At 43.5% G+C, this 26,640-nt stretch overlaps 1 protein-coding gene across 1 annotated transcript in view; it reads right to left on the bottom strand.

Annotated features, from left to right (window-relative positions):
- Positions 1-1,893: 1,893 nt before the first annotated feature.
- HTRA1 (HtrA serine peptidase 1) overlaps positions 1,894-26,640 on the bottom strand; it is a 37,046-nt gene continuing 12,299 nt past the window's right edge. Inside the window, exons 2-9 of the mRNA XM_054206576.1 lie at positions 20,734-20,833; positions 20,186-20,390; positions 8,608-8,802; positions 7,863-7,895; positions 6,339-6,453; positions 6,173-6,230; positions 5,187-5,282; positions 1,894-2,633 (exon numbers count right to left, since the gene is read on the bottom strand). Coding sequence (XP_054062551.1) covers positions 2,465-2,633; positions 5,187-5,282; positions 6,173-6,230; positions 6,339-6,453; positions 7,863-7,895; positions 8,608-8,802; positions 20,186-20,390; positions 20,734-20,833 — 971 coding nt within the window. The 3' untranslated portion in view covers positions 1,894-2,464. The remainder of the gene's footprint in view (positions 2,634-5,186; positions 5,283-6,172; positions 6,231-6,338; positions 6,454-7,862; positions 7,896-8,607; positions 8,803-20,185; positions 20,391-20,733; positions 20,834-26,640) is intronic.

Raw genomic sequence — 26,640 nt, 5'->3', positions numbered from 1 at the left:
GCCCAAAGATGTGCTGTGCTAGCTGTCACTGCAGCCCCATCCCCGGTAAACCCAAAGTCGTTAGGGAGAAACCACGCGAAAAAAATGAATGGGTTTGCGTGTTAAGAGACCACAACAACAAACAGCAGGAACAAAGAGGATCAACCAGCTCGGTAAATTATGCAACCACTTGTTTTGAAGTAAAAAGGCAGATGAAAAATAACTTCTGTTTCAATCAGGATTTCCTGGCTTTGGCGCTTCAGCTTAATTTTTTTGCTAGTTGGGTTAGGTGCAGCGGCAGAGAAGGTAGGTGATTTTTTTTAATTCATTTTTGCTGAGAGCTGTACGTCACCATGCCGTGCACTACACAGGGCACGGCTGGTCTGCAAAACATAACATCGCTTCAACAGGAAGCTTAATCAACACCGGTAAGATGAACTTGCAGCACAGATGTACTACAAAGCAACTCCGCAAGATCATTCTACGTTGCATCTTTCATGCTAGAAAGCGTTGCAGACCTTCAGCGCTTGGCACCGTAATATCTTGGCAGATTTTCAGGCGCGTGTGATTTACCACAGCGACGGAACAAGTAAATCAGCAATGAGGTGTTCGGTCATGTCAAGTGCCAACACACTGTATGATTGTGTAATTTTAGAGGGACCCAGGTAAGGGCAGGCACTGGCGATTGGGGATAGGGAAGCTCCCCAAATGGGGATAAGCTGTCTGAAAGAGAGTTGAAATACAGCTGGTGGAGAAGGAGCACTGTCAGGGATCTGGGTCTAGAGCATGGAATAGAGCCCTTTCTTTAAAAATCATAAACTGCCAGCTACCCAGTTGAAGAGTTTGCCTAAGAAGCAGTTTCCAAAAGAAGAGCATGTTTAGAATCATAGAATTGCCCAGGTTGGAAGGGACCTTTCAGATCATCTAGTCCAACCATCAACCTCATGCTGACAAAAGCCGTCACTAAACCATGTCCCTCGGCACCACGTCTACCCGTTTTTTAAATCCCTCCAGGGATGGTGCCTCCACCACTTCCCTGGGCAGCCTGTTCCAGTGCTTAATAACCCTTTCAGTGTAGAAATGTTTCCTACCATCCATCCTAAACCTCCCCTGGTGCAACTTGAGGCCGTTTCCTCTTGTCCCATCGCCTGTTACTTGGGAAAATTGATTGACCCCCACCTCGCTACACCCTCCTTTCAGGGATTTTCAGAGAGCGATAAGGAATTTATCATTAGGAATGACTGTCACCAAAATCTGTCTATAGCCCTTGGATTTATTCTCCGAGACACATATTTCAACAAAGGAAAGGACAAGCTGCTTAGCCTATTGTTTACCCTACGAGTAATTACACTGTAATTAAATTTAGTTGATTGTTCTCCTTCACAGTAAGACAATGCCATTCACTACCCAAGCTTCCAGGGCATCCATAAATCTGTGTATAAAGATTAGTCTCTATGTTAGAGGAATGCCCCATCTCCTAGTCAAACCCAGGTCCCACCCTACCCACACCAGCACTCAGATTGTGACTAAAGTAGCCTGATGGAAAGAGTTTAAGACCAGATCTACAACGATTACAGACATCCTAATATCTGAACCTGAATGGTATAGGATCCGTGATCCACACTATGAGAATTTCTGTAGTGGGGAAACAGATTTCAGGCATCAGTGAAGTTGTAATTAAAACAATAAGGAAAATGTATTAACATCTGCAAGACAGGCAATCTGGGATAGCCAATACGACAAACTGGAGCCAGCCATGCTAAGGAAAGCGATGCCCAAGGGCGCAAATACAAGCACATACTGGAAAGTAAGTGGTCTGGTTCACGACGATAAAAGCGAGACCATCAGGACATCCTTCCAGGCAGACGTGCTGCTCAAAGGAAAACGCTCCACAAGAGGAAGTAAAATGAATCACTCACAAGAAGTAGTACTGTTGAATTCTTTTAATAACACTAGGAAAAATATCATAGTATTAAAGTCCTGCATGGGATCCTCAAAGGGTTATTTCGGTTGGGATTTCGTCGTGTTTATAAACCAAACATTTTTTCCCAATTGTGTTTTCTTTTAAACCAACTACTCCTTTACAATGGTATTTCCAGTTAAAACACAGCTAACCTATAAATACCTGAATACCACAAACACACACTGTGTGCGTGGGTTTTGTTTAAATCTTAGCGGAAATAATGGTAAATCTATTCAACACAGGGAAGCAAACGTCGATTTGTTAAGCGGGGAATGTAACAGCCAGTAAAGAATACATTGCATACATAATACAGAAGGAAAAAAAAAATTATCATCTGGAGTATGTGAAATTACGCTGATTTTGTACCTTAAACCTATTAGAAGTTACTCTGTTGGCCAATACTAATCCACTGAACAAGCAGAACGTTGGTCAGAAGTCTAACGTTTCCTGTACCAGCACAGAGAGAATATAAGCAGTCCAATGCTGTTATAAGAAAACATGAAATCCAGCTCATGTTTCTGGTTAGGGATCGATTTCTTCAGGAACTACTGTTAACATAACATCTTCGTTGCCCCTGCGTACAACCATGTTCAACGTACTGTCCTTTTTAATGATGTCACTGACATCACTGGCTGAGCTTATCGACTGTCCATTGATGCTTATAATCACATCGTTGTCCTTCAGGCCACCACTGAAAATACAAAGCAGCAATGTATTATTATAATTGACATTTTATTGTCTTCGCAATATTGTTTAAAAAAAAAGGAAAAAAAGAGATTGCTGGATTTTTCCTATATCCCACCCAACGGCAGTTGCACAGAGACACAGCGGGCGTGCAAAAAGCGATCAGAATTTATGAAGCGGTGAAGATTACAACACAACGCAGAAACCTCAGAAGATCGGATGGAAGTACAAGTCTGATGAATCCCATATTTCGCTGTCTTTAAAGGAATTCACTATTGCGAATACTGCAGTAATTCTGCAATAAGGATCTTAGATGCTGACTCGGTGGAGGACACAGAGGCATATTTTTCTTTTAAAATAATTGCAACAAGGCTCTCATTTTAGCAGGGAAATTTTCCAAGCTTTTATTCATGTATACATAGCAAAGTAATCCGAGTGGCACTGTGCGCTAACACATGAGGAATTCCAGTCCCGGATCCATGCTGTTCTCCGTGCATAGCTTCTTGGCAGCCACGTCACCTTACCTTCGTGTTTTAAACCTGAGCAGAATAACAGACGCAGCATCCCAGTCCAGTCACCAAAAACGTGCACGTCCTTCCCCTTGCCTGCCTGCCCGCAGCCCCCAGGACCCCTCCTCCTGCCCTCAGCACCGTACGCAAACTGAAAACAAAACCTTCCCAACTCAAAGCAAGACAGGGCAGAACCGGAGCCGACACGGCAAGGCCTCCCCTGCCCGGGGCCGTGGGTCTCTCCCCGAGCTGGCTGAGTCTGCTGCTGGGACTGAGAAACGGGGTGGTGAGGGATACCAGCGACCACAACGTCTTGCCCGGTCTTGCACAACGATCTGGCTCCAAGTTATGGAAATATTAACCGAGTAACCAGATCAGACATGATTCAGCCCTTCAGCAGAATCCTTCTTCACAAAACCACAGAGCAGTCATCAGCCCCTTCCGCCCGCAGAAAACGCCTTACATGAGTGTCTCCTGCAAGCAGGATGCCTTGGCCAACGTTTGCAACAAATCTGGTTGCCTACCGAAGGCATGGCTTAAAACATTTTCATGGGAGAAACCATTTGGATTATCTTGGTCTCTCACGCAGCCTCTCCTCTCGACTCATGCCCAGGGCAGGTGGCTGCAAAACTGCTCCGATCCCGATCCCCCGCCTACATAACGTGCATTGGAGAGGAAATCAGCAGAACGGGGAAACCCATAGGCAAGGGGGAGACAGAGCAAACATGGGCTGCGTGTTAATTGCCAGGCCAGCCATCAGATGAAGCGTTCCCATTAGAAGTTGCCTTCAAGTTACGAGGCTACATTGCCTCACATTTCTTCCACCTCTCTAACATCCTTCTCCCACTCTCAGGTAACTATTATCCATACTCCAATAATGATTTTTCTGCACCTTTAGATTGGACCTGCATGTCAAGGCAGCACGTTCAGTCCCACGCTGAAGCAGCCACATTATTCCTATGCTAACTGCAGTTTAATTTCACCTTACAGACATACAGCAGCGTTCCGCACGAACCGTGTTGCCAACCAGAATTACCTACCAAAAGCATCAATAACTTAGGAAGCAAGCCAGGCAGCGAACACTGTGTATCTTGGAGTGGCATCCAAACAGCAACAAAAAGACATTATCCACCCATCCTTGCAGTCTCCTTAAGAGATAACATATGCCTGATTCAAGCAGCTTTCTGCCTACATGCCTCCGGTGCTACCCACACCTCTTTCTTGGCACAAAGATTTACTCTTCTCTTAAATGATGTCGTTTCAGAAATTCAAAAGTTTCCTATTTCCTACCCTGGATTAATAAGCGCTTTTTTATTAACCAAACTCTGAAGGGAAAATGTCTCCAGCAAGAGCCAGCCAGACCAGCGCTGGTGACCACAGACCAGATGCCGTACTTCAGCCAGGCACCTTGTGAAGCCTAGTACAAACCAGCAGGTTGGTTCGGAGCAAACATGAAGAAAAAGATTAGTTGGCAAAACCCAAAAGCTCTTCCCAGCAATGTGACTCCTGACAAAGCTCTCACATGGAAGAGTTCCTCCTGCCAAGAGAGGATTTCAGCCCCCATGGAGGCACGCCAGGAGAGCTGGTGGGTTTGCCCAACACTGAGGTGCTTGGGCTGAGACGGACGCATCTTCACAAGGTGGAAGCAAAGCTTCTCCCTCGCTCTCCTACAGCGGAGACGAGCAGGGACGTGGGGAGCACGCACAAGTGAACGTCTCTATTCAGCACTGGCATCGGTACAACAGATGTCTTGGAAGCAATCGCTGAGAAAAATGAAAATTGAGTTTTCACGCCCACTGAATCCTTGCCCTTTCGGCCAGGAACGCTGACAGGGCTTCGCTGCAATACCCTGATACGTTCGCAATATTGCCCATCGGGGACCGGACTGAAACCACAAACTGATTTCCAGCAGACAACATAATAGCTATCAGATGGTTGTAATTTTGTTAATTTAGCACAATCAAGATAGCCAGTTAAGCAGGGAACATTCCCCATCATTCCCCCCTTAAATCAGTGGCAGTGGTTTTGAGAAAAAAAGTAGTTCAACTTACGCTTCAGCTGGTGTTTCTGGAATTACTTCAATAACATAGGCCCCAGAGACAACATCAGGGAAGTCTTTATGGCGATCCTTCAGCTCTTTAGCTTTGCTGGAAAATGAAAAAACAGCAACAAAAATATTTTGACAAGATGGGAAAAAAGAATTCACGCATTTTTACTTAGTTAACTCACTTAACAGTCACTAGCTGAGGTATTTTACACATGTTGATCTGACACTTCACAATTCATTTTAACTCTTAAAAGTATTTCAAGAATTATTACACTTCTTGCATACAGCTTTATAATGTCTATTTCTGGTAAAAGCAATCATTTCAACAGAGAGAGAGGATCAGAGTTAAAACATTTCAAAACTTGGACATTGTTTTAGAACTAGCAGATCCCAAACACCTTAAAAAAAAAAAAGCCCCTTCAGCATTCAGTGCTTTGTTATACCTCTGGTCCCGCACGTGTGAACACTGGTTATTTCTACAGGACGTAGCATCATACGCTCGTGAGTCTTTTCTGGTTTGAGTATGAATAAGCAAGTCCACACAAAAGCTTCATTTTACATTAAGTGAATTGTTTAATGAAAATAATTTTATAGAAATGGAAATATGCACGTAGGTGCTGTAATCCTTGAAAACATACGGTCCTGTCGTCTTCTTGATCTGCATGACAGCACGGGACAGATGGTAACAGCACTAAACGAGCCCTGGGACAAATTAACGATCGCTAGCTATTCTCTTCCGAAGCATTAAGGAAAAGAAAAAGTCCTGGGAGTTGTTTAAAAACTAGCTCATGCAAGAGTCTAACAGGAGAGTTCAACCATGTGGCAGATGCAGAGAGAGGGCAGCAAAAATTGGCTGCGAGTTGTCACCAGCACCTACAGAGGAGACGCTGCCGGTTCATCCTCCTGGTTGTTTCTGCAGATCATGAGCTTGATCCAAACGCATGCAGTGACCACACTTGAGAAAGGCGAGGAACCACCGCTTCCACTTACCTAGGAGTTAGGGACATCATTCGTATGCCAATGTATTTCTTTTTGGTTATAGCTTTTCCTACAAAAAGGAAAACAGGCCTTGATCAATTGCTCTTACCAAAAGAGCCTCAACAGCTGTTGACTTTCTGGTTTATTATTTCTCTTTCAAAGCGGTGAAGTACAGTACCTTTAGCTTGTCTGTCATGGGATTCAGTTAGGAACTTTTTGATTTTATCTGACGGGATAGCAAACGAGATCCCTGCTGTAACTTTTAATGTGTTAATTCCTATGACTTCACCATCCTGGAGAAATAAGAAATTGTCATTAGCAGATGTGAAAGGTCTTTAAGAGAAATGGGTTATTTCTTCCAAGCAATCACAAAGACAAATTCATACAACACTTTCCATAGCTGGTTTTCAGTTTTCTAAATGGTTTCTTTAAGTCTAATTTCTCTGAATCATCTATTGATAAAAAACTATTCTACAAATTCAGAGAACTGATGGGGATATTCATACTGCCACTAGCAGAAGGCAGATCAGAACTGGGCAGTTCTCCTGCTTGCAGCAGACGAGCAGCGTATCCTGCAGTCAATTTTGGCCTGTTTATTTCACCGTGTAAAGCATGGCACCAACTAGTTCTCAGAAAATATTGCAAAATATTGCAAAAATGGCAGTTCACGAAAAATCAAAAGCTTTTCCCGGTAACGTGACTCCAAGAGGAAGTTTCAGGTTAAAACATCTCTGCTGTCACCTGATGATTCAAACACTTCTGAAGTCTCAGCAGCTTCCTTCCCTGAGCTATCCCAGATAAAAACTATCCAGCTACGGATTTTAAAATGGAGGTTACTGGTGCTGAAATTCTGCTGCAGGTCGAGTGAAAAAAATTTGCCAAATCTCCAAGGCAGAAACTTGGACTAGCTCTTTCTTCCAATTTGTGCCGTCCCTCATCGAGGACCACTGCCTCTCCTCCCTTCGACCCCGTGTGCCCCCATCCAAGAGCTCTCACACAGCCGTTGGGCTGGGCAACGTGCTTCAGTTGTTCTCTCTTGGGCTTACCCACGGCTGCTGCAAGGTCACAGAATCACAGAATGGTTCGGGTTGGAAGGGACCTTAAAGTTCATCCAGTTCCTCCCCCCTGCCCTGGGCAGGGACACCTCCCACCAGCCCAGGCTGCTCCAAGCCCCGTCCAACCTGGCCTTGAACCCCTCCAGGGATGGGGCACAGTCAGCTCTGACTATGTTCTACAATATCCGCAAATAAACTCGAATGTCCTGATACATACGTGGGGTTTTCGACCCCCTCACTGTGATTCAAAATAAAGGGGTGAATATGTTTTTTAACGATTAAGCCGAGTTTCAGTACGCAAAAAAAAAAAAAAGTGCCAGCTACAGGGTACACAGTGAGTCCAAACGTCTCTTTTTGCAAGGCATGAGCAAACAAAATTGGGCATTACACTTGCTCAAAACTATGCAAACCATAAACACCTTAAATATTGAAATCCAAGCGTATCCGGTGATTTGCCAACATAAACGCAGACAAGTGATTAGTAAGAACCATGTGAATTTTGTGGAGTCAGCCAGATATCGAAAGCCGTGACTCACATTTCTGGTGTGAGGTTTTGTTTGTTTGTTGGTTTGGGTGGGGGTTTTTGTTTTGTTTTTAAACTAAGAAGTAATAAGCTCGACACTAAGCAAACTTAAAGAAACTCTTACCAGATTTACTAGGGGTCCTCCGGAGTTTCCATACTGAAAATAAACATATGGCAAGAACATGTTTTAATATCTACCTCTTAATTCATGGCAAGCGAAACATAAAAGAAATTTTTGAAATATTTCTGTAGCAATTTTTTCCATTGTCTATTAAATATGTGCAATAGAACAGTCTTAACATCCAAACCCATTAACTACACTTAACATCATTGCTTTTAGCTCATCTTTGCAAATGCTGAGTCCTTCTTCTCTTGCCAGGGAAGTTAAGAAGGCCAAGGCCAAGCTTTTTCTTTTGTTTTAATAGTACCACACTAGCAACTTAGAAGATTTTAGAACAGCTCTGGGAGCTGTTAGTGAAGATTTCTTACAAGGCCAACAGTAGAAGTACAAAAACTATTGTTTTGCCTTAATGCATAAACAAACTTGAATCCTTAAACTAAGCTTGGCTTCTTTTTAGAAAACATGATGGATTTCGACAAGATACTTATTCACCAGAGAATATTGCCTCCTCCCTCAAAATTTGTAAGAATTCTGAAGTTAAGGCGGATATTGTACTTGGTGTGCTTCCTTGGGGGATTTTTAAATAACAATCAAGTGCTGCTGCACCGCAGATGTCCATATTTACATGGATAAAAGAAAATCCAACTGTGTTCACTGGTCCTAAGAACCGTATCACTGGTGAAATTTTCAAAGCCGCTATTTAAGAAACCTAAGAGCTGAAGGGGACGAGGCTCAGGGCAGGACGTACATTGATGATGGCATCGGTCTGAATATAGTCCATATCAGAGTTGCGGAGCCCCAGCTCCTTCCCTCCACGCTGAGTGGTACTAACGATCCCTGTAGTCACTGTGTTTTGAAGGGAAAACGGACTTCCAATCGCCACCACAAATTCTCCTGGCCTCAAGTCTGCAGACTGACCAAGCAGAAGAACTGGCAATTTACCCTACAAATAAAAATAAATAAATACAAATTCAAATGTTGCTAAGACACTACTACACCGGTCGAACAAATTCTACAGAAATGTGAACACATAAATAGAGCCGAGGCTTTCATCCCTTGGGGATTTTGCTCGCTCTGGTCTCTTTGAGTACTTCATGTGGGTCTGTGCATCTCAATGAGCTTCTGCTCCAAGAGTGGGCTCTTTAGACTGTAGGAGTACTTTTCCCACAACAGGTACACATTAAATCAAAAACAATTAAAAGACCAAAGGAATATTTATGCCCAGTTGTACAAAGCAAACATCTGACGATACTCGGAATGAGCTGTTTCCAACCGCTTCTTGAAATAATTAGCCAACAGCTGCTGAAGTAAAAATAATGTATTGTTGAAGAGTGAACACCAAGAGAGTCATGAAAGCAACAGCCAAAGTGTATCAAACATGCATATGTACAGTTAAAAGCATTTGATATTCTCATAAGACACCAGCTAATGTTTCATCCTACTTTTTTTTCAGTGTTCTATCTCTTCTAAATAATTGTATTGCCTCCTACGTACACTGATGTCTTCTTCTGAAGATGTTAGGATTTAAAGACCTTATGGGATTTTTCTGTTATTGACAGAAGGGGATACCATTATATTTTCCTTTCAAGATCTTATCTCTAAACATATTAACTATCATGTTATCGAAGACATTCCCACTAAGGCACAAAACATTCTTAAAATCCAGCATCAATAGAGATCACTGCAATTTACAGCAATTAAAAACAAAAAAAGGGGGAGGGAGGGTTGGATCCACACACCCCTGTCAACGTGCGGGACCAAGGGAACCGAGCATGGTTTCTCCAAGACATGTTGTATCTGCACGGGAGCTGAACTGGCTGGACAACAGACGATTCAGGCTGGACCAATAACCCCCCCACCGCAGTCAGAAAACATCTAGGAAGTTCTTAAGGCCTCCTACTCACCACTCATCAAGTAATTAAGAAGGGTGTTCTGAAACAGATCCTGTTTTAAATAAATATTTTGCCTTTATTCATCACCTGCCTGTAAAATGCTCATTGAGCATCATTTCTCCTTTTCTTTGCGGTTTTAAAAAAATCAGTCTTTGCCCTTTCAGTGATGTAACACATTTTTTAATCTTTTTATGCTTAATCACTTGTCCAAACGACCCTTGAATCCTTGAAGTTAAACACCTGAGGAGGTATTTAGTCACGTCACATATTTAATCATGTCACTAGACTATTTCTATTAGCATCAGTGGACCTGGACAGGTATAAATTCGTGTTTTGACTTAAGGATTCAGAGGATCAGGAGGTTACTAAACCCGAAATCAAAACAGAAGGAGTCCTGAAGGGATGTATCTTTTTCTTGGCAAACCTAACTTTAAAGTAGCTCTCCTCCAGGCTCGCTCCACTTCAAAATTCTTTTCTTTGCTCAACAAACCTGGCCCCAAAAGGAAAAAGGCGTTAGTATAACCTTTCAAAACAGGCCAGTGATGCCAGATGCAGTAGAAGCCCCACCTAGAGACTGACTTAAACCAATTTCCAAGGAGTGGCTAACGCCGTCACTTTATTACAACCCAGGGTACCTTCCAGGTATTCTTGAGCTGTGTACCTAAAATGGAGGTACAAATGGGCTTAATACCCCTTCTTATAATTCATTCCTTCTGGAAAACTCGTAAAAATGCCCTTTTCATCCCATATCTGTTCCAAAGCACACGGATTTATATGCCTATACTTGATGGGATCATAAAGCTATATATATACCGTGTGCTCAGGTAGCAAAGAAACAAGGCGATATTTAGTATGCCCTGATTATTTGTACAGATGCCCACGTTAGTGATAATCTTGTTTCAGAAGTTAATAGAAGCTGAATTGTTACTAAATTTTGGCAAAAAGGGAAAATATTACACGTTTAAATTGGAAATCAAGAGTTAGTTCTTTAGGGGTCTTTTGTCACCAGCAGTTTGAAAGCCTGTATCGATAAGTCACCCTTAGGGACAAAAATCCACCAACATAAACTAACCCAAATGCCCGTCACTTTCTATTTTTCACTTACAGTTTTATTTCAAATATCCTAGGACATACACAATGTCTGTAAAGTAGAAAGTAAAAAATAAAGGCATCAGTCATCACTGTATGCTGCTGCAAATACAGAAGTTATGGTTTTAATATTTAACAAGCCTGGTCCTGCGTATCCTTTATCCAACTTTGCTACAATTCCACCAGCAAAATTTTACTCAGATGAACAGATTGTTTCAATAAAACTCATTGCCAAAATCCCAGACAGGATGAGATGCTCTACGGAGACTTATCTTTCAGTCTCCAGACAGCAAGAAAATAATTAACCAACTGCTTGTTAAACAGAATCGGTTGGAAGAGCAACAGAATAGGCAACACAGTAAAGAGAAAAACATTTCCCTTTCTTCCCTTTCTAATTATCTTTCAGAGGAAAGTTTTCACAACCAGCAATGCCCTCCCTATTAAATAATAATTATCTGCGGTCCCTATCAGTGCCACGGCCATGGATAAACCCAACCAAGGCTGGGCTTGAATCCCGAGGAGGATTCAAGGGCGATGCCCAGTTTCCCCGTGGTGTCTGCAGGGCGGCAGACAAGCAGCCACATCCCAAGGCAACGCCGCTGAGCAGTTCATAATATCATTCATAATATCAGACCACAGCCCCGACTCCAAGGGACCTCTCCAGGACAGCGGGGAAGCGGCAGCTCCGATTAGCTGTGCTGGGAAGCACGCGGCGTATGCAACACGAACGGCCCCATATGGGTCTTGTTTGGAGAGAGGGAGCACCCTGGCCCTTCCTTCTCTCGCCAGATGCTATTAAGCTTACGTAGCACGTGTTTTCAAGATGTCGTTGGTCAAGAAGAGCATCTCTTTTTGGCACTGTTTTTCCTTATTTAAAAAAAAAAAAAACAACAACCAACAACCAAACCCAAAAACAACACAAAAAGTGGCCTTTGTTTGTATCCCAGTGCACTGAAAATGGATACTGTATAGAGAAAGAGGACATTTATCAGCAAATGAAACATAGACAAGCAAAAGGAAATAGAAATCTTTTTCTCTTCAGTAATTGAAAAAAAAAAAAAGATTGGTCGTGTACAAAGTTAAAGATTTATACAATGCTCCCGAGTTATAAAAACAGTCACGAAGCCAAAATCGCATTTGGCAGCAGAAAGAAAAAAACATGAACAGTCTCTGACTAATACAATTACTTTTGATTGTGCTGAGTTTTCAAGCCTGTGCCTATACTAGCTAGGCCTCAGTTCAAAGTCAAACGCCGTACGGATTGGCTGTGGGTCACCCGAGTGATTCAACACGCCCTCTGGAAAGAGTCTGGCTAACCTTTCCTTTGCTAGGAAAAAAAAAATACACTGCAAAAATCGCCTTGCTCTGCACAGATTATGAAACATGGCTTTGGAAAACGTGTTCTCTATGCAGTATGTTCCTAGGAGAGCTGTAGCCTTATGTAAAAATATCTCAAGATAACTACAAATGTAACTAAAGCATTTGATTTGCCCTGTTCTGTTAACCAAGAGAGTTAATTTTCACCTGTTACTTAGCCCCGTGCCATGGAGAGGGGACGGGAGGACCACCCACACGCGTATCTACCACACTTAAAAAACCGAGACTGAGCACAGTTGAAAAAGGGCTCCAAGGTGTGGGAGTCTACGTGGTAAAAGAAATTCAGTGGGGTTTGCTCGTTACCTGAAATGCTATTCCTTACGATTTCGCAGTGTGGCGCAGAGCGCGCTAACAGCACGGCATGTAAATACTCTCATTAGTGCCTCCACAAGCAAATGCCATGAAGGAGTGGTTATGATCAATATATGCATTGTAGTGGCTTTAAATTTGGGGGTTTCTCTCCAGAAAAGCTTACAAATAATTTTGCCACATTCAGAACTAAACGTTCCATTGTGAAAAAATCCCAAGTATTTATTAAAACCGTAGAGGTGGTTTTGAAGCGAAATCAGTATAAAACCAATCAAACTCCCCGGGCATCAAGTGACCGAGTGGGAAGTACGTCCTTCTGCTGTCCACCAGCGGAGTCTGGGGACGCAGGGCAAGCCTTTATCGTGGTGGCTGTAACCAGAGCCGTATCAGAACACCCTGCCTGTGCCCTCACACCCTCCCACTGGCAAGTTCCTGCCGAGGATGTTAAGGCACTCCTTGTAAACCAAGATTAAGCTTGGGGCTTGGGTCTGGGGCCCCTAATAACTACACTTAATAAATGGGCACTCTTCAATTTTTACATAACGTCTGATGGTCGTCAGCATGACATAACTACTGTTACAACTCGTGATTCTCTTCAGTTAACTATAGATTTGCCACAACAGTTAATTAAAATCCCAGGCAAACGAGCATGCCTGGCAGCACAATGAACAGGGAGCCAGAAACACCCAAAACCTAACCCCAGCTTTCCCAGTGACTCGCTGCCATGACCTTGGGCAACACGTAGCGTCTTTTCTTTCCCTCCTCCCTCTGTTTTTCATTTGATGAAGCCTCGGGGCTCTGCTGGGATCCATGTTTACTCAATAAAACAAATCTGCAAGCTGGCATTCTGCAAGTGCACCGAAATAGGACTAAACATGCAAAACCATAAGTGGCACATGACTCACTGTTTACACCCAGCCAGAGAAGGAGCCATTAATTAGTGTTAATATTTTAAGCCTTTCTCATCCCAAAGGGCTTCACAGATCTTTATATATGGATTTGACTCCAACCCCGGATAAACATAACTCCCACGAAATGGAGAGCCGCACATCACCACAAGAAACGGCTTCACCCAAGGATCAGATGCAGCTATCCCATGGATGGGAGGCAGCAGCTCGGCACGGGAGACTAGGACAAGTCTAGCAGAACAACATCAGCAGCGAGGAGCCAGATGTTCACCTGATATATAGGGTGTGGAGCACCTCTCCTGTGAGGACAGGCTGAGAGAGCTGGGGGGGTTCAGCCTGGAGAAAAGAAAGCTCCAGGGAGACCTTCCAGCCCCTTCTAGTCCCCAAAGGGGCTCCAGGAAAGCTGGGGAGGGACTCTGGATCAGAGGGTGGAGCGATAGGGTGAGGGGGAATGGTTTTAAACTGAAAGAGGGGAGATTTAGGTTGGATATTAGGAAGAAATTTTTCACTCTGAGGGTGGTGAGCCCCTGGCCCAGGTTGCCCAGAGAAGCTGTGGCTGCCCCATCCCTGGAGGGGTTCAAGGCCAGGCTGGACGGGGCTTGGAGCAACCTGGTCTGGTGGGAGGTGTCCCTGCCCAGGGCAGGGGGGTGGAACTGGATGAACCTTAAAGTCCCTTCCAACCCAAACCATTCTGTGATTCTACGATATATTAGCAATGCAACTTGAGTCAGGTAAAATAAGTGGAGCCTTGACAAATCAGCTCTGAAAGCAAAAGAAGAGGCAGCATGTACCCACCACTGGGCAAAGCTAGTGCTGTAGAGAAATAAAAACCAAGAGACAGATGGCCATAACCAGTAGGGGTTTCGGTTGGAACCTTTTCATCCATGAACTAAGTGAATCTGTCTCTATGTTGGCACAGAAAGCGAGTAAATCCCTCCTCTGCTCTGCAACACCCTTTGTCTGTGCAAGGAAGATCACGAATTTGTAGGAAGCAGTTTGCAGTTCAATAAACTGATGAAGAGAAGACAAATGTTCCGAGTTCAATTTGCGTTAAATAGCGACAGATTTCCTTCATGCTTTTTATTTTTAGGTGGAAAAGAAACAGATGCTTGTATGGGACGCTAATTCAGCTGTAACTAACTCTGGCAAAACACGTAACTTCCCTGGGAATTGCATTTCTGTTCTCATTAATGAAACTATTTAACTTTCAGAATACGTTATGGCAAAATAAAAACACAGGCCATGAGCATATAAAAATGTAGAGTGTCATCTACAATCTAGAAACTGCCTGACAAAACGCCAAAGAAAATGAAAAGCCCTAGCTGAATGCATTACAAGCCTCCAAAAGTATTTCATCTATAGCTAGAAAAACAAAACTGAGTCTCCTTATCTAAATATGGAGCATGGGAAGCTTGCAGAAAAAAAAGGGTCGAAGTGTTGTTTTGCTACATCACCGGGATTTCAATTACCCAGCAAGACATTGCTGTTCTCCCTTAAAATAAAATAAAATACCCTGGTGTTGGGAGACCCGTCCTGGAGGTGTGTGAGCTTTCTGCTGCGTGGGAAGCTGGACCGCAGCATTGTCCCTCCAGTGAGGGCTACTAGGAGCCGAAGATGGCAGGAAACTGCTGCTGCCTAAACTGATGAGTAAACAGGAGTTAACATGCAAGCTTTTTGCAAGCTATTCCATTTCTACGGGTCCCGAAGACTTCTGGAAGCAATATGTGGGCTTCCTCGGGCTCTCGAGAGGAAGCGACGTAATATCCAGCGACAGATTTCAAAGTAAAATAGCATTTTAAAAAAGCCACTTACATCTGGTATTCAAGTACTCCGTTTTTTCAAGATGCAGGCTATTAAAATATTGATACATAAACAGGAAAGTTTGCTTTCCTGCTTCCTCCAGTTTGTACACACAGGGGAAAAAAAGCAAATCCCCTCTGACCACAAAGATCCAGACGCTGCTTTGCCTCACGAAACCACTGAAGGAATGAGGGCACAAGGTCTTGTTGATTTAGAAGTGTCAAACTAAGTGCTTATTAGCAAGATGCAGGAAAAACCTTAAGCAAATGGGCAGAAATACCACCGCAAATTAGAGGTCGGTCACAAACTCACTACTGCTGTACCACGGAGATGCCAAATCCCGCTCGGGATACAGAAGGCAGCAACTGGTCAAATCAAGGAACAAAAATCTTCAGACACTGGCATGTCTTCCGTGACACAGCCACCATTTCAGAGTTGGTGGCAAGTGTCTCATGGCTGGTTTTTAAGCATGTAGGAAGAAGATACACCTCAAAATACAGCCGTTCACCCTGCTCCCCCCTTCCTGTACCCGCTGCCAAACCAGAGGCACCTGCCACAGGGATCACTTCTGCAGGCAAGATCCAATTTCCAGGGGTGAAAGGGGTCTCCAGGCAAAACCCACCTCCACCTTCCACTACTTTTGACTTCCAGCTTCAATTTGGGTGGGGGCACAGGGCTCTTTTATAGTTCTGCCCTCCATTAACCCTGACATCGTCCACTAAACCACCCCTAAAAGTTTCTCTCCTCCTTCTGGTGTTTACAGTCCCCAGCAGCTGTCTCACGCATTCTCATTCAACAAGGTAGTTATTTGTCTGGAGACGAATTTCATAATCGAGCTCTGCCAGCTCAAAAGCATCTGCTGGCTCTGGAGTGTTGTGCAATGTTTTTGATGGGTTTCAGGCTGACTGCAGCATCCCCCGTGTCACACAGGCTGGATTATTTCACCAGCCTCTGCCTGTGCTGCCAAAGTCCAAATTTTTCTAGGGAAGCTTGATAAAAATCTTACATGTTCGCATCCAAATCGTCTGCAACCGTTTCTTTCTAGTATTGCTGCCTCCTCAAAGCTGTTTGCGTTTGGAAGGATAGTTACGTTAGCTGTATTGCCCCTGCATTTACCACACACCCCCAACCCTCCTTCCCCCTTTCGGCACTTCAGCAAACTGCTGTGTCTCACTCTGGGCACAAGAAATACAGCTTCTCTCTTTTCCAGACTGTAAAAATAAGCGTTATTTTAGGATTAGAAGAACAACTCCAAGATTTCTGCTCCTCATTGACCGCAATATGTTTTTCCATGGAGAACTGAATCAGGGAAACGGTTCATCCTTACTGGTGCCCAGGTTTTACCACTCTCTCTCACTTCCTATCACACTCAGCAAAGCCAAATCAGTTCCAGCAGCGTCTTTGGCCGCATGTTCACACCTGAAAGAAAAACAGCGTGCAGGCTGCTGCAAAATCTTAACAGTTTTAGGAATGCCAACTGACAGCCTGAACTCATACTTCAAGCCCAGCTCTGTTCCTAACCACAGAGGCATTCTTCACCCTTCAGATCCTGCCTTCACATGCCACAGAAAAACAGAAGAAAAAAATTAAATTCTGCATCTTTGAGGTCACTTTCAAATACTTTATTCAAAGGGAAGAACTTCACTCTTCAGAAAAATTCTTAGGGATGGTTTTCATGCCATATCCAGATTTTTAAAGGGTTGTTTGTACCATCACATTGACTTCTCTGGTCATCAGGTACATTTCAGTTTCAACATACTATTACCTCTGTGATTTTAAACGACCTTTTATGAATCTGAATGATTGCAAGGCATTGCAGTACAACAAGGAAAGCTCAACCACTGAACTTGAATGGATATACAAAAATGTCCCATGAAAGTTCAGTCTGAAAATCAACTTCCCAGCTGACTTTTTTGTGAACACTTAAAATTTTGTGTTTCTAACTCTTCAAGTGCAAAGCATCATCTGTCCTGTCTTGCGAACAGAGGTTCCTCAGGCCTCACCTAGGATGAGGATTTCCCAGTGCCATGTCACCAGAGCTAGCTGGAAAACTGGTCTCTCATCCCAGAAAAAAAGCAAATGATACAAGAAGTTTTCCCCAAGTCCTCTCAAAATTATCCTGAGATCATAGAATCATAGAATGGTTTGAGTTGGAAGGGAATTTAAAAACCAACCAGTGCCACCCCCCTGCCCTGGGCAGGGACATCTCCCACCAGACCAGGCTGCTCCAAGCCCCGTCCAGCCTGGCCTTGAACCCCTCCAGGGATGGGGCAGCCACAGCTTCTCTGGGCAACCTGGGCCAGGGGCTCACCAGCCTCACAGGAAAAAGTTTCTTCCTGATATCTCATCTAAATCTCCCCTCTTCTGGTTTAAAACTGTTACCCCTCATCCTATTGACACACTCCTTGATGAAGAGTAGTCCCTCCCCATCTTCTTGGAGCCCCTTTAGGGACTGGAAGGGGCTCTAAGGTCTTCCCGGAGCCTTCTCTTCTCCAGGCTGAACCCCCCCAGCTCTCTGAACAACCAACAACAAGATGCACCAGGCAGAGGCCATCAGGGAACACAAGGTACTGGGTTGTACTACTGATAGGACATTTACTGAGGCTACGTCAGACCTAAGTTTATGTTCATATTCTATCTAATTTAGGGCAGAGATGTGAAATGTGATCTGCTACCCAGATGGATGCACTATGCTGATATTAGGCGAGGAAGACAGTGGGGGCCTGCTCGCCTCCTTCTGCAAGAGCTCAGCCTCCAGGCACTGAGACACTGCCCAAAGCTGCATTAAAACCAAGGCTTTTTCTTTAGCTGAATGTTAATGGATCAATCCTTCCCCCCGTCCGCTGCCTAAAAAATGTAGCTGATTTGGCGCTAGATAGGTCTAAGACAGAAAAAGTTTCCTGCCTTAAAGAATTTGAAAATATACATAAATTAACTAGGTTGCAATGCTCACAATCTGAAGCATGTGCTATGTTGGGCAGCTTCAGCAGTCCATACATCAAGCCAAAGAGACATCCTTGTACCTTGTCGTTAAGAAGTTCTATACAGATAATTATGAGGTTTTGAATAATTGTTTTTAAAACGGTAAAAGCTGCTGCTGCACGTTACATCAAAAAAATCACATATTCTTTCCTGCTCCATGACTGAACAAGGTAAGAGGATAATAACCTGGAATGATAAACACTTGCAAGTAACCAGCTGATGTGCCACTTGCAAAACAGGGTCACAACTGCATTAAAATATGAAACTGATGGAAGATGATGGTGACTATAATTTAATTACACAGCAGTAACTTTTAAAAAAGAACAGTATCTGCCGTCTTGCAAGCCATAACTACAATTGCCAGTTCTAGTCCTGTTTAGCAGTGGTTTCCACTAGAGGAGACTCATCTGGCTGCATTATCTTATTTCCAAGCTGCTTCCAGTCTTCCAGGTTCTCCCTTCCTGCAAGCAGCTTACCAGGGAAAATTTGGAGCCATTTCTTTAAGCTCTAAAAATAACATAAAACTCTAGTCTCTTCTTAAGCCTTCAAAAAAATCTGTCACATCAGTTCAATGTCTCCTCTCTTTGACTTACCAGCTTCTTCCTTCTCTGAAGCTCGCCTTCCTATCGCCTTAAGTCCTTTCCTTCTTCACCATCATCTTCTGGTCTACTTTCCCCACCACGTTGTGCTTCCAATTTTAAATCACTTTTCCAGCTGCCCTTCACTCCCTGCCATATCCTACTCAGCCTAATGCTGACAGTTCTCACCCTGGGGATCTTCCCTTTGCTTTGTAACTGCAGATCTGCTTTTGCTTATTTTAATACAAAAATGAGAAAATAAGCGATTGATAAAACATGTAAATTGGTTACCTGAGGAAAACAGGAAAAAACAACATGGCAAAAAACATTCTTGGTATCGTTACGGTTTGGGTTTTTTTGCCATGTTGCTGTTCAGAAGCTTTTAAATAAGGAAAAGAAAGAGCTTTTAAATGACAAAGGTGGCAAGGAAGTAGCAGGAGCACTTAATATCTTGGGTCATCCAAGAGTTTTGAATTAGATGTCTGATTTAGTCATGAACTCTGGCACAAACACTTTTGACCTCACTGGGGAATAGGTCTGAACTAAAACAACACTGCAAGATTTACACATTTTTGAGTCATGTGTTTCAAATGAAATATTCTTGCCCGTTAAATTTGGAGGTCATTAACTAACAGTCCAAACAAGAGAAACCAATATGAGCAGCACCCCACGCAATCACATGCATCTAATTGCATCTACGTTACACGGTATTTCGACACAATATTCCGCTTGCGCTATGCCGTCGACGTGTGCAGAACGGCACGACAGCTTTTCTGCTGTTGCAGGAGGCAGAAAAATGCTGACAGCCATCTGTTTGATACGGAGGAAGACTATGGATGGGAAGCTGCATTCCCATTTGTCCAGAAAACCACTTGCAGTGTAAGAGCATCTTTCCAAGCAGGCTTCAATTTGCACGTTCAAGAAGCTTCCCAAGATATTTTCCATTTTATTATCTACATCAGTGTGGTACAGCCCTTCACAGGCACAAATACATCTTCTAAAAGCAATTTGTGACTTCAGTGTAGGCACACGAGAAAGACTAATACACCCCTCTACCAACCACAAGGGTACAACTCCCATTTCTTCTGAGAGGGAGCGAATTATCTTAGCCAATGTGTGTGTAAACCAGCCGGTAAATGATGTTTTTTATTTTGCGGATGCATACAAAAGCATGATGTCTTGCTTGCACTACACTGAGAGATGGTAAAATGAACCACTACCAACCACAAACTTGGCTTTGAAAAATGTATATCCAGCTAGCTCAAAGATTCTCTGTAACTCAGACCACTAAGCTACTAGCCTTTCCTTCAAACATGAAAATTAGCAATAGCATTTGGAAAGAAGGGTGCTAAATTAAGAGGGCTAAAATGTGTCTTGCTTTAACGACTCACCTGAGCATCTATTTTAATTAGTGCAATGTCAGCTTTTTCATCAACATCTTTAATTTTAGCTTCATACGTTTCACCGTTCTTCAGTTCCACCTTCACTCGGTTTTTGTTGGTGACGACATGGGCGTTTGTCACTATCAGTCCGTCTTCTGAGACAATGAACCCTGAACCACTGGCAACAGGAATCTCCCTCTTCGAATAAGGAAGTCTAGAAGACATGGGAAATAAACATTTGTCGCCGCAAAAAGTTGAAAGATCACAAATCATTCCAAATAACACGCATCCAAAAAGAGTTTGGGGTTTTTTGATTTTTAGGATATCTGATGTTACTTATTATCGTTAACACGATAATGCACACGCCTTAGTTTAACCGTTTTTCTTTTTTTTTTTTTTTTTTTGCCAGGACTCGTAAATTATCTTTAATTTTTAAGTATGACAAATATTTATCATCTCAAAAACCTCTTTGCTGTTACATAGCATCAATCAGCATTTCTGGCACACTGGCAGCTGTTTTCAAGAATACAGAAATCAAAACCGGGCATCTTGTTTACTTGCGAAATAATTCAATGTGAACCACAGCAGGAGCTATCTTCTCCACCACATCTGCAATAAAGTTGTATTTGTGCCGTAGGCTATTAGGATGTTCTTGGCCTGAAATAGAAACAGAAAACATGTCATGAGTTCTTCAAGTGACAGGAGAAAGGTCATGGCAAAACACCTGAATTTAAAAAAAGCTCCAAGTGGATCTCTTTTCCCCCCCTTAAAAGTCATCTGCAGCATAACCCTTGCCCCCAGATTTCCCTTCTGCCTCTTTACACAGAGGAGGCAGCGCGTTTTATCGTCAGGACAAACAGATCTATGAAACCGTCTCATTTCAAGCGTGGGTAACTGGGCCGCAGGGCAAGCAGATCTGCTGCTGCTCCAAGCCTGGCTGTGGCCACAGACCCCGGTCCAGCTTGTCCCACCGCTGCCGGCTCTGGGGAGGAGGCACTGGAGGAACGCGGGGTTTAGTTGATGTCCAAACACTGTCCCGCTCTTCCCTTTGCGAAAGGCATTTTGTACTCAAATGTCCCCGTTCCTGCTCTCACCTCTTTTCTTTTCTGGATGGTCTATTTAACTTGTATGGTCTTCTCAGATTAAACAAACGGGTTCTGTTCCTCTGCCAAAATACGCCGCCTTAGTGGTTTTTGAAGTCTCATGCTGCTGCATTTGTAAAATGCCGAGGATGAGAAGGTCCTAACCCCTAGGTAGGCCTACAGCAACTGCTGTGAAAGTTCAGCTTGGGCACGAGGTCTGCACTGCCTCTCCCACCGCTGACCCACGGAGCCCGGACCACCAGCCCCTGCCGGGCTCCTGACCCTGCAGGCACATTCCATGTCCTCTACACAACCACACTCAACGCATCCTCTCCACTGCAACCACCGGGGGTCCATCAGCTCCACAGATGTAGATACCACGTACTTTGGAGTTACTGAACCACCCTCGAGGCTACAAAATAGATTCGCATCGGAAAACAATGGGACCACAAAGCTCTGCATTCCTGGGCAGTGCTGTAACACAAAAGCTCATCGTCACCGACTATTCAAGAGAGGTCAGTGGGATTTTCAAAAACAACTGGATACCAAACTCCTGTTGTGGCTTGTGGCCATCAGAAAACCTGTCTGCACCATCAGTTGTCTAAAAATCTCTGGAAAAAACTCAAAATTCTGACAGTTTCCCCTTCTCCAGTAGTTCAGGGGCAAAACTTTTTTTTTTTTTTTTTAAAATGAGGAGCGACTAAGCAGTTGGAACACCCCATAGAGCCATTTTGTATTTCCCTAGAGGCAAGAAACACCCTTTGTTTTCATGAGTCTTCCCATTTTATTTGATGCACCCATCTCGCGTTATAAAGGCACAAGCCAAATCTGCCATTGACTTTCAGATGAGTGTTGATGTGCTCTGCTGCTCCCATCCATCCTTGCCATTTGGCTTCTAAATCCGTCCAGAGATTAAAGCAGTAAGCAGCTTGTGAACGCTGTAAGTGCCTGTGACGGGTGTAACAGGATGATTTATCTGCAGAATTGTAGAAGGAGATACAGGACTATCCTATAAAATCATCCCAATACTAATTCCTGAATGACCTTCATTATCTGAACACCAGACCGGAAAACTGCACAAATTTTTAAGGACATACTGGAAGCAAAAACCCATGGCAGGAGATTCAGAGGAATAACTTGGGAACAAAACATTGCTGCTTTTAATACTAACCAGATGCTGGTTCAATTCAGGGGTGAACAATGGGTTTCAGGTGATTTACCAATGCCAACTAGCATATAGTGCCCTTGTGAGCTGGGTGGATGTTCAACCCAGACTCTATCTGATCACCTAAGAACATATTTTTTCCCCACATGAAGCATCTCAAGGGCTTTTAAATGCAATCAATCACGAACAGCAACCACAGCAGTAACCACATAATCACCTATGCAGTTTCAGATCACGGTTCAGAGACGTTAATCCGCTTTATGAAGCAGATCAGGAAACTTGTGTCCCCACCTACTGTTTTCCTCAAAAGCACTTTGTGCTTTGTCTGACTTACACTTAAGCTGTCTTCCTTGGACTTTCATGCCAGAAAGGCATAAGGGCTTGCTGATTGACAAACGTCAATTTACCAAAGGATTTCTCTTCTCTTTATTAGAAATATTGGGTATCAAAGGAACCACATCATCACTATAGAGCTGACAACTATAATGGGAGTGGTTTGGAAAACTGGTAGGAGAACGAGAACTGCAGTCTGGAAGTCTTCACTCGCACTAAATAGGAGCTTTGACAGATTATCAGATTGGATTAACACGATGCTGGGATAAAATGCCACAGGGCACTCCTGTATCCATCAATATGCTTATCACCGCTTATAAAATTATTTCATCTCAGTTACAAGGCTGTAGACGTTCAAAGGTCACGTCCTGCCCTTGAAAAAGGGAGCTCCCACGGATGAGGGAGCTGCACAGGAAACAACGCAGCTTTTTTTATGCCTTCAATCTTTTTTTCCACTTTGCTATTCAAGAAGAGAAAGGATGCCCAAGCTGTACATGGTGAGACTACTAATACTTCATCTCAGAGCTGCCTTCGCTTTGAGTCGGAGGCTGCGAATGCCAAGATTTCAGAAGTGACGCTCTTTTGCCTATAATCCGCCTCCTCGTGCAGTCCCAAACTAAGCTGCACAGTTACGAGGTCAAAATTTCATACTCCAAAAAAAGTTAGATAATAAATACCGATTCATGGCATACTGACCTAAAAAGCTTACAGGAGCTCGCCACGCCTGCCTATTGCTTATGTATTAGGAATTCTTGCATTGTGTAACACAGTTTTGCAACAGCTCTTGAACAACTGCCCACTTAAATGGAAAACATACCTTCTTAAAGCAAACAAACAGAAGTCAAAGTACCATTCAGATGAATTCATTGATGAATGCTAACAAAAAAAACAAATTCCTATCAACTGGTCTTTACCATCAGGTGATGGCATAAAATCTGAAGGCTATAGTAGAAGTGTTAATATGTTGAAAATTTCTTCTATCACTGAGAAAAAATATCACAGAGGGGAAACGAGATTAAAATGCACACGTGTGCATGCATACCATTTGCTCGTTACGTACAACTTAATGCTCACCATTAGCTAATTGCCCTTTGGGATTACTGAGCAATGCACGTCGGAGTGGAGAGGTGCACTTATCTTTCCTGTAAGAACTACCACCATGTAAAATTCCATCTTAGATTTGAATCACCAGTAGGCACAGGCTCCTAAATGGAAGCCTAAATTGCCATACAAATGCCAATAATACCAACCTCATATGAGCAGATGCTCGTTTCTCAACAACCATATCTTTATTTCCAGCCATCACCAGCCACTGTAGAAGACAACAATGAAATTCAGAACTTCTCAGGAGATACTTTCCCATTCTCTCTAACAAACATACTTTCCAGCTGTACTGATAGTACAGGGTTTTAGGAGAAAATACAGTTTTAGGGGGGGAATGGGTATCAAGCAACATCCTCCACATTTTGACTTTTAAGGAGCTGGAGACTCTTCGGTGGTTGAGTGCTCAACACAGTGGTTGAGCAGACTGTGCTCGGCTATTAAGCAACAGCTTTAAGTTTCGATTGATGATATGGTTTTGCCTATTTAATCCCCACTGCCTGCGTACTCTGATACCTACATCTAACCACCACATCCATCCTTGACTTACAGGTAACCGACAAAGCAAGTGGATCGCTCTTTAATTCCATATTTAAACTGGACTTCAAAATGTAGATTTCTGAGTTCAAAACTGCTGCTTTGGTATAGCCAGTGTTGCATCCATGGGAATAAAGTTTTCCCAATTTTCTGGCCTTTTTCTTCTTTTTTGCTGTTTTTGTTTTGTGTTGGTTTTTTTGAAACCCCACCCTTCTGGAGTTTTGTTCTTGATAGAGTCTTTTCATTGTTTCTTGGTTTTGGGGTTGGGGTTTTTTAAACACTGAGAGGTGGGCTTGAATAAAGCTTTAGTTCCTAAATACCTTCAGGCTTTGATGTTCGGACCTTTGCAGACTGTTCCTCTTTCTATTTATATGCTTGATTATTTGCGTTCGGTAATGTTTTTATTGAACTATTGCACAATGCCCTCAATGCCCATGAGCATGGTTAAGAAACCTTTATTAATGACATTATGAAGACGATTGCTGTGATTTCAGTTAATGATCAAAAATTGACTTAAAAAAACATAAATAGGTTACAGCACGAAAAATTCCCCAAGGCAACTAATTCTTCAAGTTCTTCAAGGACTTCAAAGGTGTGCTGGCTGTCAGCCCTCGAATGAAAAGGCAAATCTCTGCCAACAGACATTAACAGGGCTAATATCAGTAAACAAACTGCTAGGAGGCAAGACAGAAAACCAAGCCAGGGAAAAAAGCACACCCAGCTGTAAACAACTGAAATAATTTGGCTTCATAAAGATGAGCCAAAAAGCATATTAAGATCTGGGTTCTGATTAGCTCTTTGCTCAAAGTGGCATTGATGCTTTAATGCTTACAAGTCATACACGCTGCTTTTGGTAATATTTTGAGCTAAGCTGAAAGGATGCTTTGGAGATAGAAATCTCATAATAGTAACCTCTCCCCTGCAGTTGTGAGAACTGGGTCTGCCGTTCTGGAAGGTCTTCCCTCAGCGTAGGTCCACCTCTCATGAGAACAGCTCTTCACACAACGCTTTAGGCACATCTCGGGCAGAAATCTTTTTCCCCACCCAGCTTTCATGTGTTTTCCCCCTTTCAGACAAGGGGGTTCTGCTCTCATCTGTCAGGACCAGCTCAGCTCGCTGCCCCTTCTCTTCTGCATCCTCTGCAGGCAGCCCTTGCTAAGGCATCCTCAACACTCCCCCGTCTCCTTTCCACTGTCTGAAGTCAGAACCAACACAATTATCTCATTCAATGGGACTCTTTATCTTAGATACAGGGAGGGGGGGGAAAAAAGGCACACCCCACCCAGCAAACACCAGCAAGTCTCTCTCTCCCTCCTGCCCTCTCCTGATGTGACCACACCAGATATTTTCATGTCCTAAGCCAAAAAGCTCAGATTCAGTCTAGAATCAAGCCTTCGACCGCTTTAAAAAACAGCAAGAAATTTTCATTCCCATTAAGACCAAAAACAAAAAAAAAAATCCCATGAAACCGTAATCACCTAGACAGCTGAAATCATTTGTAGTCATATTTTTGTAACTGTTAAAGAGGATGCTCACATGCAGCTTGCAGGGAGGGTGGAGCACCATCTCCACGTTTATCATTAAAAATGATTCGTACTGGAAACATGCAACGCCCCTCTCCTTCCCGGGGAACCAAACTAAAGTCTCCTTTGGTTTTGCTCCATGCTTGCACCTGAGCAGCGGCCCCGCTCAGCCAGGAGGGCTGTTTCGCCCCCACCCCATCCAGTTCATCAGACGCACCGTGACCAGCTCAGCTGGTGGGGTCCACGGTCTGCTAACATCAGGCGGGTGCCAGCGGAAGAAAACGGGGCTCGCATCCAGGGATCTGTGGTTAATCTGTCTTTCCCCAGTAACTCCATAAGCATCATAAGCGATGCGATGAAATCCTTGTCCAGCGTATGCGCAGAGCCACCACAACCTGCTGAGGTTTATGGGCTAGCTAAATGTATTAAGCTACCCAGGTTGCTGAAAATAGATGCTTACTTCCCTCCTGCACTCGCTGCTTGCTCAATCTTCTATTCAAATCCCCAATCCCAGGTGCACACGCACACTAGGGTCTGCAAGAACAGCTTGGGTTCCTCTGCGGGACGAAACCAGAAGGGCTTAAGCACTCACGAAACCTCTGGGCTGGCAGAATCGGTGACTGCTAACACAAACCACAAGGCTGTGGAGTTTTACGTGGAGAATTTCCACCCTCCCGAATAAAACTCCAGCTGCTGGTGTTTGTACAAACTCCCATTCATGTC

This window comes from Rissa tridactyla, chromosome 6 (genome assembly GCF_028500815.1).
Source record: "Rissa tridactyla isolate bRisTri1 chromosome 6, bRisTri1.patW.cur.20221130, whole genome shotgun sequence".
Classification (NCBI taxonomy): Eukaryota; Metazoa; Chordata; class Aves; order Charadriiformes; family Laridae; genus Rissa; species Rissa tridactyla.
Note: the sequence above shows the minus strand (reverse complement) of the source record. Positions and strands in the feature narration are given on the sequence as shown.